Below are 13,804 nucleotides of genomic sequence, written 5' to 3' on the forward strand. Positions count from 1 at the left end.
TAAAACACGTAAGGTAAAACCATGATTATCAATACAACTCTCCCGCGCGCCTCTGCCCTGTAAGAAGTAAGGAGGGGTGCACTGACTCGTGTGGAGAAAAGCCCCGGTGTACGTACAAACCTTTTACTTATTCTGATTTCTAATTCGGAGGCACCTCCTTTTGAGCGGAGGCTCCAGGTCCTCGGGCCCGGCGCTGAGCATGGGCGAGGAGATGATGCACGGCGCCATGGCAGTCTTCTCCGCGGGTTTTGGCACAGGCTGGATCACGCAGCCCGTCTTGGGCAGCATACGCAGAGCATACGCGTGGTCCTCGTCCGCGGGGTTATTAAGGTTCGGGTCTGACTTGTCGCCTCCCGCCAGGGCCTCCTCCCCCATCAGCTTTTTGGCCGCCTCCCCGTCCAGGTGGCAGTTGGAAGCACAGTTGTTCTCTTTGACGGACTCCAGCTCGCTCACTGCGGGCTCCTCCGGCGACAGCAGCTTCTTGGGGGGCGCGGGAGGCGGCGGCGGCTGGGGCTGCTCGGGCGGCGGCTCCGCGCCCTTGGCGCCCTCAGCGGCGCCGCCGCGCGTGCCGTTCACAATGACATTGCAGGCCGCGGCGGCCTCGGGGCCCGCGGGCGCGCCAGGGCCCGGGTCGCCGGCGGCGGGCGGGCTGCAGTGGCCATCCCTGCAGCCGCCGCAGGTCCTGCGCTCCGCGGCGCCCGGCTCGCGCTCCGCCTTGACGTGCGCGTGCAGCGCGCGGTGGATCACGTTGTGCAGCCGGGCCCGGTGGCCCACGGTCAGGTCGATGACGCCGTCCTGCGGGCCCTGCAGCACGCCGGGGAAGCCGAGCTGGCCGCCCGCGCCCGGGGGGCTGCCGGCGCGCCGCGTCAGGTCCACGACCTCGCTCCGGCCGTGCTCCGCGGGCGCCAAGCTCAGGGCCTGGCCGGAGCAGCCGGGCGGTGAGTCCGCGGACTTAGACGAGCCCTGCTTGGAGTCCCGGGGGGACAGGGAGTGTCCGCCAGGCTTGCCTCCTGCCGCCGAGGAGTCGCCGGGGGCGCTCGGAATGAAGTTCTCCCCGTTGCTGGAAAATCCGTTGGGGGGTTTGGAATCATTGATGTGAGGGATGGGAATAGGGATGGGGATGGGCACGGGCAGGGGCACGATCACGGGGTATGGCACGAGCAAGGTGGGGGGCGGCACCAGCGGGGCGAGCGACGGCAGCCCGAAATTCATCATCTGGGGCACGGGCATCGGGCCATTTGGCATCATGCTCACTGGCGGGAAGGGGAGACTCGGCAAGGGCGCGCCCGGAGGTGGCGGGGGGAGCAGACCCGGAGGGTTCCCGGGCATGGTCGGGGTGCTCGGGGGGTGGATGTGGGGCGACAGCATGGGCCGGTGCATGGGACTGGAAGTGGGGCCCAGGTTCCTGGGGCCGCCGGGCGGGGGCCCGATGCCGGGGAGCATGGGGTTGGAGAGAGGGCTGTTAGGGTTGGAGGCGTGGTGCGGCGGTCCGCGAATGAAGGGCGGGCGGATCTGCTGCATGATCTGCTGTTCCATGAAGATGGGCAGCGGTACCGGGCCGCGGTTGGTCATCACCATGGGAGGGCTGCGAGGCGGGACGCCGAGGGGAGGCCCGATGCTAGCAGGTGGCTGGACGGAGACAGGAGGGATGTTTGGAGTCTCGCTAATGGGCATGGACTTGGGCACTGGCGTAGGGATTTTAGTAACAGAGCAGTTGGCAGTGTCAGATGGAGAGACGGTGGTGGACACCGATGGGCCAGGGCCCTGGCTTTGGCCAGCTGCAGCCGCCGGGGAGGGGGCCTTCCTGCGAGCATCTGTTAGAGGGATATTCCAAGAGTCTGGAGTGAGCAGCTGCACCCCAGTGCCTTCTGCTTTATTTTCCATGGGAGGGTGTAATGTGCTGCACAGCCCAGCTGGAAGATTGGCCTGTGTCTCTTTGTAGAAAATGTCCATTTTGTACTGATTGAGACATTTTGCACTGCAGAACTGAAGCCTTCTTTCCCCGTCCCCAAAATCCAGGTACTCTTTTGTGTGTCTTATGTGCTTACACCAGTCACATACCTACAACACAGTAATAAAGAAGAAAAAAGTAAGGTAAATAATTTCCTTTGGTAGATAGCGTTTCATGTTTTACATGAAGGTTCTTTCAAACTTTATCATAATTTTTCAAACAGGCAGAGGTGTTTCCTTCTAAAAGGTACAATTCTTAAATGTTTGTAAAACAATTTCTCTTTGGAAGCCAGAATTGCTTTATAAATATTAACTCTTCAGAATAGCAATTACCACCATCTCCTATTTTAAAAAAAGAAAAAGAAACTGTGTTATCCCATTTAAGCATGACTTTAAGGTAGATCTAACAAAAAAAAGAGTACATATACCTGCCCACATAGTTTCACTGGTCAAAGAGGCTCATTGTACATGCAAATCTAAATAGTGTTGGTGAGAAGAATTCTCCAGAAAGTTCAGTGGACTTTGAAATATAGACCCTTAAAATTCTCCTCACGCAAAGTCACTTTACACTATTGACGGTTGGATAATGCAGTTGGAAGGGGTGTGCTGTGTTAACCAATAACACATAGCACTGAACATCATTATGTCTGGCTTCCAAGGGGAAACTTGGAATTAGTCATGAAGTCTGTGTGAGGTTTAGCTATTCCCAACCTGTGATGTTGCAGCAAGCTAGAATTATTTTTTGAGCTGTTTGCCCACTCTCTCTCAGTAGTCAGAATTTTTGGTGACATTTCTTGGCAGGCAGTCTTATTTAACAACTTTTCAAACACCAGAGAACGTTTTCCAAAAGTTTTTATGGCTTTTCCCCCCTTCAGATCTACTCCTGGCAAAAGAGAGACATCACCAAATTTATTTTAAAGTTGGGCTGCAGAACTAATTAAAGGCTGAGAGCTTTTCCCAACTGGAAATCACTAGACATCAAAGTTCAAAAAATAGTCATTCTCGGCTTCAGAACCCATTACTTTGGAGAAATTATTGTGATTTCATTAACACATTAATTTTGTAACACCATCAGCTCTCACAGATGGTGAAGACATGATCTACAATTCAAATACGACTCTTGTTTGCACAAATGTCTTTCCTTCATATGGCATTTTAAACAAGAATTAATACGCGTAATCTTGCCATAGCTATAAACAGATAAACAGATGTCAAAATTTTCAATGGTTCTTTCAGTGCCTTACTTTTTTGACTGAACATTACATACACAATCTTTTTTTCTTTTTCTTTCTTTCTTTCTTTTTTTTTTTTTTTTTTGGTCATTTCCTCAGCACTCAAGCCATACAGCAGCAGAGGAAGAATTCTGAAACACAATGCAATGGTGAGTTCATTGAATTTGCTTCTCTCTTCAGTAAAGCCCTGGTTCCAATATTGCTCTAAATGGAACCCTGTTTTTGTTGAGGAGAGAGTCTGTTGTTCTGTTGCTGGTTCATGTTGCTTTTTTAACTATGGTAAACTGATAGCATTAAAAGATGACAAATTTTAATAATGATTGGTCACATAAACAATGCAAAAACAACATATGCTGGGCATTTGATTACTCATCTCACTGAACTCTCAGCTTTCCTAGACTGTAAACAGTGGTGGCATGCTAATATGTGATTGTGAATGTACACACTCATGGCAGATGTAAGTCTGTTTGTGTAAATCCACTCTTTTCCTTCGCACTTTTTTTCCCACTGATATCTGCAGGTGATATACTTGATGGTGTGAGATTGAATGACAAATACTTATTGGCACACATTAGCTTTTTGTTTAGTCTCATATGAAAATACCCTTTCGAAATGCTTGTTGCAAAAAAAATAAAATCAATGCTAAGATACTCCTGTGTTTCACTACAGTGTTTCAAGTTTCTCCAGAATTAAGAGGTTTTCTTTTTTTCATAGTTGAGATGTCTAGTTTACAAATAAGCACAGAATTGCCTCTGATGAGAAGAGACACACAGAATCTATCAGACTCTCAAAATTCTCATCTAGATAAAGGTTAAATAAACTAGTAGTGAAAACTTGATGCATGTAAGTTATTATTTTTAAAACCTGATCATTTTTTAAAAGTTAATGTATAGTGACATGACATTTAAATTCCAATATGAAATAAAGCCACCTGATTCTGTTTCAATATTAGGCATCCATAGAAAGCCTGAAGTGTAAACTTTTAAGCTTGAAGTGAAGGATCGGAAATAGCTTCTTTAATTATGAACTAAAAAAAATTATCAATGAATTAAGCTAATTAAAAAAATATACCAAATTTTCTGGCATATTTCTTTTGGATCGTATTTTTTAACCATAAGGGGAAAGAGTTTTCTGAAATCCTTAATTGGTCTTCAAATTGCCAGATTGAATTATTTGCCTCCAGAGGATTCCTCTGTTTCCTCAAGCTAAATAAATATTTTCAAGTAGAGTCACAAAAAATAATCTAAATATAACTTAAATGTTCTCCCCTCACTTCCTTCACTTTCAGTAATTCATTGACGAATAAGGAATGCTCACAGACCTATCCCAATTATCCAATGAGGATTCTCCACCATAATTTATCTATTTCACATAAAAAGAATGACAGACATCAAAGTTCGAAGCAAATTCTATTTCATCAAATTTTCCAGTTAAAGCAAAAGCCTAATGGTTACCCTACTTGATTTTCTGCAGCATCCCACAGTGTTTAGGTAATAGTGTGACAGTTTATGACAATCTCATTTTGGGTAAGGAGTGTGAATGTGTGTGTCTCCTTGTCTTATTACATTTCAATTCCGAACACTAGTCTAAAAATACAATAAGGCAATCTTTCTGATGAAGCAAAAAATTATTTGGGAAAAAAATTGTCACTTAAGAAATAATGAATAATGTCTGTCTTACAGGACACATCCTTTAAGATTAGGTCAATGAATTTATGGCACAAATGGCTGTATCATGTGAAGCAATAAAATGCAGCACATCATTCATTCTACATCTAACTAATACACTTCTAGTAATTAAAGATTTCATCATAAGAGCCTGAGCTGATTACTTAAGATGTGGTAGTTAGGTGAAAATATATACTGTAGATCTTTCTCTTTAATAAAAGAACATTTGCATATCCATGAAATACACAGCATGTGTCTCATAAACTATGGTTTTTCTGAACTGTGGTGTTATGAGGTATTCTTCCCATCTTTTTTTCCACAGACGGCTTTAATTTTTTTTTAACTTTTTGAGGCATTATTTTTTCCCTCATTATGCCAAGAAGTACCAAAATTCCTTCAGATATTTTAGAAGATAAAGACTAAGAAGTGCAGAGCTCAACTCACTGGGCTCTGGAATGATTTCCCCCTAATTCCACCCGGCTTTGTTTCTGTTGGAATCTGGCCTCTTTGGTTCCACTTCTCTCCCTAACAGGTCCCAGATTGGACGGAGCTGAGGCTGAAGCTGTTTAACGATGGCAATCTGGGGACCGAACAATCAGCTAATGCGAGGCTATTGAGCGAGACAGCTGAAATGCTTCGTATCACAAATACATAATGTATCACCGGGAAGACAAAAAGATCACAAAGGAGATAAACAAATGCGTATTCCATTCAGCCCTATAACAGCAGTCCTCAAAAAGATTAAGTTTACCTTCCTGGGATGTGTCCAATTCTAAACAACAGAATGAACATTTCCTTTAGTCCATTTAGAGTATTTATATTTTGGTGGCTGACTGCCAGGGTAGTACTTATAAGCTCAGTGGCCTGATGGATTCACTCCTTTCCTGTGAAATAAATGTGGCAACCTACACCGCTAAACTACTCAAAAGACACTGCCTCAGCAGAAATATCACTTGCTCTTGATATAAGAAAACTGAAAGGCAGGACTTCTGGTTCCTATAACCCTTTCCATCTTGTATTTCCCCTGGAAAGAAAGAAAGCTATTCATGTTGGCAACTGAGCCTTTATATAAACGTCCAAAGTCAAAGCCAAAGTATGCCATGAGGTTACCCACATGGGCACGATATATACACTCTGCTGGGCTTAGAAGAAGATTCAGGTGATCAGGGAGGGAGACAGGGTTCCTAATTAGCACACATTAATCAGCTGTCAGCTGTGGGAGTGAACTTCATCCTTCAATGGAACCCATCCACTGCTGCCTTCTGAGTGGTAACCTGGCATCAGGCAATATTTCATTAAGAAACTCTTTTGCTGAAATCTTTCTTATCTGGGCAAAGGCATTTGCAGCAATGGAACAGTAAAAAGATATTAGCAATCTCTTGAATGCTGTCAACAATCTGAAAAACAAAACAAAATCTTCCCATGCTCCTGACTTTTCACGAATACAGCACCCATGTAACAGTGCAGAAGTTGTAGCCCCTTAACCAAAATTGGAGCTTGCCATAAGAGGCTGGTTCTCTAGATCGCGGCCTGTTAAATATGGCATTGATCTTGCTGTCCAGGGCAGCTCAAAAAATCATGAGCTCACCTAAGAGTGAAGCAAAGGAGGCTGGAGAGACATGGACAGGGGTGATCAGTGTTTTGAAGGGTTTGGGTCTGCCTTACCTATAGATAGTCACCTCATAGCATGAGTTGAGGGCCTCAGACTGATCCCACCTGAATATTTGCTTCCAGCTCGACCCTGCAGTCCCATGGCCCCAGCATCAACTGTTCCTTTGGATTTAGACTCTGCCTCCGTCAGGGCCCTAATTCGGTGCACTTGGGCAGCAAAGGATGCTATAGAAATCACATCTGGTTTGGAATCAGAAGATGTGGGTGTGAGTCAGGTCTCCATCATTCTTTCATGAAAATCTCAGCTTCAGTTTCTTCCTCTGTGAAATGGAGCTAATGGTAGTAACAAGCAATGCTGGTGTGCTGGGCATATCAGTAACCTTGTTGCATAGAGAATTTTTTCAGTTCCTAGCCTGCCTCCCTCATGGTTGCTGATTTCCCAGGAACATTCCATAGGTTTAAGTTCAGTTTAACTTAATAGGAGGATGTTTTTCTGGCAGTGTGAGGAGGAAAAGGGAGGTTTTCATCTAGGCTTTCCTAGGAGTCTGCATGTCTTTGAGACACAGGCAAACACAGGCTGAACCTCACAGACTCCAGCCCCCATCCTGCATCCTGCCATCCCAGGGGTGACAGAGGGACTGTCTGCAGTGACAAGGAACCGGATGACAGGCCTATGGGCATCCCAGGTGCCCACCATCCCGGGAAGGCTCTTTTCAGCTCCTGAGGAGCCCACGTTTTCCAAGGCCAGTCACTATCTAATTCAGGTGAAAGCTTGATAAGGCAGCATGGCTGCTTGGAAATGAGTGTTAGAACCATTAAGATGAATAATTCCTCTTAGGCTCAACTGCTGTTTGAACAGTGGAAGCCATAAACTGTACTATTCATGTTTTATTAAAAAACAGAGCTGATGAACGATCTGCTTGACTCATTACATGGCAGAACTATCTTCCAAAGGAAGGGCCAGAAGCCACAGTATCACATGCCTTGAAGACAGGCTGACCCAAGCCCGGCATGGCAGAATGCGTGTGAGGGCGAGACTCCACAGAGCGGTGCACCAAACTCTGATGGGGGGACCAAGTTCACCATTCCAAGTTTCCTTGCAAAGTTGGGTTACAGTGAAGGAAGGAAAAAGATGACTTAGACTTACACGTGCACAGCTACACAGAAATCAGGAGCGGGATTTAGAATGAGCAACGGCTGTTTTTTTTTTGAAGCCAATTCATGGAGAAGTTCATTTGCAAAATAAACTTTCTGCAGGTTTAGATTCCAGCGTGATGATGTTTGCTACATAGTTCCTTTTGTTTAAGGGTCTTATTTGGTTTTTTGTTTTCTTTTGCAGTTTGGCTTTCTCTCTCTCTCTCTCTCTCTCTCTCTCTCTCCCCTCACATAGGATTTGGAACTCAAGGAGAGACTAACGAGCATCTTTGTTAGAATTGAACATCTCATTAGAAAGCTGCCCTGTAGGAACTTTATACCATGACTCAAGTACTACTTATCTTATAAGTTAAGCTGGATTTCAGAAACCTTGGGCCAGGTCACCAGGGCAGATCCTTCTCTTTCACACGTGCCATGAGCTCTGAAATGCAGAGCAGAGATGGGCTTGGTTTCCAGAATTTCAGTGAGTGTTGACAAATGGCTCCTTACTGACCCAAGTCTCTGTTTTCCACAGCCAAAGCAAGAGATGGAGTCCTGGACTGTATTCCAGGACCGAGGCTCCATCCTCACAGCCAAACACATGATTCAGAAGAAGGTGACGTTTCCCTTTGTTCTGACATATTCGGTCGCCTAAGTGTATTAGTATATCATCACAAAACTCTCCACTTCATTTAAACTGGATAAATGCAGCTTACCTCTTCTTAACACAGGTCACCCAGATGGAAACTGAAAAATTCAAACATTGGAAAATCTGATCCACCTGACGCCAAATGTTTGCCTCTCTTGTTTTTCAGTTCTGTGGCCGTGAAAGGACACAGAAGTAGCCCAGGAGATCTCAGAGCAATGAAAGTTAGCCCTGAAGGATACCTCAGAGATCATCTAGTCCACTCCTCCAGCCTGCAGCTCCTGGTGGGGCAGGTACTTAACCACGCTGAGCCACAGGTGCTCAGCCGTAAACTGAGACCATCCATAGTGACGCACTGCCCAGGAAACACGTGAGGAAGAAAGAACCAGCAAGTGATTGCAGACATGGAAAACGTGCCCCATAAAAGCAGAGAGCCATGTCCTGCCCCATCCCCCATTGAAACGCTGCTGCCGTGCCCCGTGACTCGATTTTCTCTCCTTTTTATCAACTCCAGGTATTCTGTGACCTGCCCTGAAAATTTTGCCATCACATAATCCAATTTATTCATTCATTGAGGGCCCACCTTCTGTCAGGCACTGAGCTAGGAACCAGGGATAGGAGTTAAGTAAGATGCATCCCCTGCCCTCATACAGCTTAGCATCTACAGCAGGAAACAGGAGGCCTGCACGGTTTTGTTTTGTTTTTACTGAACCATCTTTGCTTCAAACTGAAGCTTGAGAAAAACTGAGCTTCTATTTGTAATGCTTTTATTTTTTTTAAATAAGTACTGAGCTGTGCTCAAGAAGGCACTGAACTGTGAAACAATGGGAAAGATTCAGCACCTGCCCTCAAGAAACTCAAAATCTGTCTATTAACAGTCATGGGAGAAATCTGCACGCACTTCCTCTCCCCAGATTTCTTCTAAATGCAACGAACAGTTTTTATCTAAAAAATAGTCTTAATATTTTACTCTCTCAATATCTAACTCCCCTTTGCTCTTCTAACCCTGTGACTCCTCTTTTTTCAAATGTATATCTGAATCTTTTTTCAGATGTATATTTACCTTGGTTATTGTAACTCTCCTTGTTTTCAAAATAGATACCTGAATCTCTTTTCAAATGTGTCTTTGATCTCCTTTATCATTACTTGCTGTTTTCTAAATGCATACTTGAATATTTGAAGTTTCATTATGTGTGACTATAAGAGTCCTCTCTGTCTGAAAAAACTGTAGGGAGGGACCTTGGGTTGCACCTGTGTATAAAGGGAGTGCCACCAAAGTGATGTGTTAAAAAGTGAAGTGTACTAATTATCTGGCTTCTTTTTATCTGTGGTCACTCACCTCATTTCTTCCTTCACACAGGCTTTTTAGAAAATGGCAAAAATGATATTTCAAAACACAAGGGTTTAATTCCACAACACAGCTAATCGTACATCAATAATAGGACTTTTTGGAAGGGCTGCTATTATTATCTGTGATATTTGAAACAGTCTCTTTTTTTCTAGGGATTTTATTTGAATCTGCCTCCCAGCCTCCTCATCCACCGAGGCTGTGTCTTGCGTCAGTGATGAGAAGCACCACTGAAATGCCATAGGACCAAGGCTGTGTGTGTGCAGGTGGTCCAGGTCAAGGGCGCTGCTAGGTGGAATTCACGGCTCCTCTGGCAATCCTGCTCCTCAGCTGCCTCTCTGGCTGCTTCTCAAAGGCTCGCAGCTGCTCCTAGTGACTCTCATTTATTTACCAACTATATACTGATTGCTTGAAATCTGCCAGACACCTGGCAAAGGGCTTTACCTGCAATGCTTCGTTCAATCCCCTTTTAGCAGTCTTGAACATTTCTGTGCTCCTGGGTTCCAGACTGAACCAGCTCCTACCTGTGGATGCCAGGATTGCCCCACTTCAGCCCCTGGTGTCCACTGCTGCCCAGTCCTCAAATCTCTCCAGGACACTCCATCGAAAGTTATGGCTTTTATTACAGTGCCTACTGGAAGCCCCAATTTGATGTAATAATAATAGATTATACGAGTAACAACAGCTTGCATTATTTAAGCACTAGCAACCATGCTAAGCATGTTACGTGGATTACCTCTTTTAATCTTCACAAGTACCTTACCATATAGATAACTGGGGTTTAAATAAGTTGTCCAAGATTCCCTATGCAGATAAGAGAGGGCAGATCCAGATTCTAACTTAGATGTGTCTGGCTTCAAAGCCCAGACTGGCCCACTATCTCAAGGACTTTGGCATTTTCCTTTAAAACTACAGAAGTAAGATGACTGACTAATACAGGCACACCTCCCTTGTTTGCACTTCTCAGATATTGTGTTTTTTACAAACTGAAGGTTGGTGGCAACCCTACATTGAACAAGTCTATCAGTGAGCAATGGTATTTGCTCACTTTGTGTCTCTGTGTCACACTGTGGTAATTCTCACAATATTTCTAAATTTTTCATCATTTTGTGTTTGTTATGGTGATCTGTTATCAGTGATTTTTGACGTTCCTCTTGCGAAAAGATTAAAACTAGCATTTTTCAGCAATAAAGTATTTTTTAATTAAGGTATGTACATTACTTTAGACATAGTGCTATTGCACACTTAGACTACAGCATAGTTTAAACATAACTTTTATATGTAGTGGGAAACCAAAAAATTCATGTGACTCACTTTACTAGGATATTTGCTTTTCTTTTTCCAGTGGCTTGAAACCAAATCCGTAATATCTCCGAGGTATGTCTGTATTTGATAACAGCTTTGTTTTGAAATTTCAGAATTACAGACATTTAGACCTCTAAGGAACTTCATGGGTCAAGCCCAACCTATCTCCCCCAGCAAACGTGGGTTTGCTTCTACACAGATGGTCTTCTAGGTGCCCCTCATCTTCCTACGACAGGGAGACCATCCTGATCCATCCACACAGCCAAAGAGTGAATCCCACAAAGGTGATCTTTCTAAAGAGGGTTGCAATATAGTGCAGAGTCCTGCGCAGCCTGCTTTGTTGTCGGACAGCTTTGAGTGTCAGAAAGTTTAACCATTCATTCAATGTCCCTGTCACTTCCACCCAGTGATAGTAGTTCTGTTCCCCAGGGTCTCTCAGCACAGGTCAACTCCTCTTCCAAAGCTCAGCCTTTCAAACACTTAAAAAGAGCCATCATATTTTCCCCAGATTTTTATTTTAAACCTCCTCAGTTCCTGCACCCATTCCCCAGGGACAAGTTCCCAGAGCCCTCTTATCCTGTCTGTCCTCCTGTGTCTTTTACCCAGGCATATACTTCACCTTGGTAATGCCCCTCTTAGAGGGTAGAGTCCAGAACAGAACGCAGCAGCCTGACCAGCATGGAGCCCAGGGAACTCTCCCTCCCTCACATGGAACACGGTAGCTCCACTAATGCCACCCTAGAACACATGCGCTTTTTGGGCAGTTGTATCCCGCTGTTAGGTATTGCTTTTTCAAAACAAACATTTATTGAATGTCTGTTATGTACTAAGCCTGAAGCTTTCACTGACCTCCTTTAATTCTGACAACAAACTTGTAAAGGAGCGACTGTTTTTCCCATTTTGCTTGAAGATAAGAAAACAAATGTACAAAGAAATGATGTGGTTTCCCTAAGGTCTCACAGCCTACAAATAATGGAGCCAGGATCCAGATCAGAACTTCCGACCCATCCTTTTTTCACTCTACCATGCTGCATGCTTCACTCTGAGTTTCTGGTCAACCAAAACCTTTTTCTCGAAAGTGCTTATCAACCACTTGTTTAATGATATATTCAAGGCCTTTTGAGGGTGAGCCATCAAGCCTACTGGTCTAGAGTTTCAGAAATCAGAAACCCTTTCCCAATTTTGAAATTTTAGTCCATTTCTGTCTTTTTGAAACCTCGTCCATTCATCATGATAGAAGATAATCCCAAAGTAAATATGAAATTATCCTCAGATTCCCTCCAAGCGGCAGGGAGAGCTAAATTTGGTGAGTGTAGCAGGTGCTCTCTGCCTATCTCTTTGCCCCCAACGTGGGATTCATAGTTTTCTTTAGGGTTTCTGTTACCCTTTCCAGTATAAAGCGCATTCTCTTTATGGAGACAATGGAAAAAAAAACAAATAAAAGTTGCCCAGCCTTGTCTTCTCACTCTCTTTGGTTAAACATTACACCATTTGCTCTAAGCACTGAGCTCTCCAATTCTGCTTCTTGCTCCTTCCATGAGCATAGCCCTAATAGTTCCTTTTATTACCTTGGGCAGGTCCCCCAAGGGTTTACCCCTTCATGCACCCTTGTCTTCCTGACACAATATTCATTTTCAGAACTTCCCACCCTCCATTTTGCCCTCCCCACCCCCACAAACTAAACTCAGCCTCTGATTTGGGGAACAGATCAACCTTCCTTGGATTAAAAATGTCTGCTTATCCCAATTCTAGGGAACATGGTTGATCACATCCATGCACATTCCAAGGTGGTTGGGTCAATTCTTCTTTCCGTCCACACACCAAGCTGCTCTCCCCTGTATTAATCAATATGGTGGTCAAAGTAGGATTCCTCTCACAGCTTCCCCACCTTCTCAGAACTATGCACAAGGCATGGGAAGGAGGATCAATCGCTCTGTTTCTAACAGAATGGTATCCTTAGCAGATGTCTAGGTAAATGGCCCCATATCTTGCTTAATTGCTAATTAATCTATTTTCAATATCTACTTCATATTTTGTACTCAATTACCCCACCCCCAAGTAATTCTTTTGATGTTTCCTTTTATTTTCTTAAAATTCCCACCTTGCATTTCCCCTCAGGTGCATGGATTGCCATACGAGGATATATTTTCCAGAATTTTACCCACCTACTAGATATGTTAGTGGGATATGGTGTTTTACATTTTAGTTCTGTATGCCATCTCTCATCTAGGCATTAACCCCCTCTCCAAGTCTCAGTGGTATCTCCAAGATCGTTTTTATCTTTTTGGGCCCACAATCCAGGGGAACTTTGTCCTTCCCACTCTTTGCATTGGTAGAGAGATGTCAGAAGCCATTGCTTGTTCCTGCTTGTGACTTTATTTACTCTTGAAAGGGACTGGCCCCTTTTTCATTATCCCATCTCCTCCTGTGTCATATCTGCTGCCTTCACTGGGTCCAGTTTTACAGGTTTAAAACAGAGCCAACGGGTTTACCTTAACTCTTATTTACTCATTCTTTCATTAAATCTCAGTTATTAAAAACAAAGAGGAAATTCACTACTAGGAAATTTCCTATGATGCGTACTTCAAAGTCAAAAGCACACCACAAAAATAAAACCCGGAAACCCAAATCAGCAAAACACTTGACCCCCATATTCTCTCCACAATGTTTCCAAGGGCTTGTAGAGTGTTTGACAGTAACATAATTGCAATAATGAGGAGACCTGCCGGCCAGGTTGTGGTCTTAAGCTCACGGATGTTTTAGCCCTAGGCTCAGCTTCAGGCCAGCACCAGTCGCCCGGGCCAGAGTCACCAATGGAATCCCTTATGCTCAGTTACACACAAATGTGACATTTATGGCATCTGGTGCACAATGCTACCAATTCAAAAGGCCCAGAGTACTGGGCTCACAA

General features: G+C 44.4%; 1 protein-coding gene across 2 annotated transcripts in view; it reads right to left on the minus strand.

Moving 5' to 3' along the window:
• SOBP (sine oculis binding protein homolog) overlaps positions 1 to 13,804 on the minus strand; it is a 153,485-nt gene that overhangs the window by 17,748 nt on the left and 121,933 nt on the right. For both annotated transcript variants that reach the window (XM_082633479.1, XM_082633478.1), the window contains one exon: positions 121 to 2,061. In XM_082633479.1, coding sequence (XP_082489605.1) covers positions 124 to 2,061 — 1,938 coding nt within the window. In that variant the 3' untranslated portion in view covers positions 121 to 123. The remainder of the gene's footprint in view (positions 1 to 120; positions 2,062 to 13,804) is intronic.

This window comes from Mesoplodon mirus (genome assembly GCF_964341445.2).
Source record: "Mesoplodon mirus genome assembly, chromosome: 10".
Taxonomy (NCBI): domain Eukaryota; kingdom Metazoa; phylum Chordata; class Mammalia; order Artiodactyla; family Ziphiidae; genus Mesoplodon; species Mesoplodon mirus.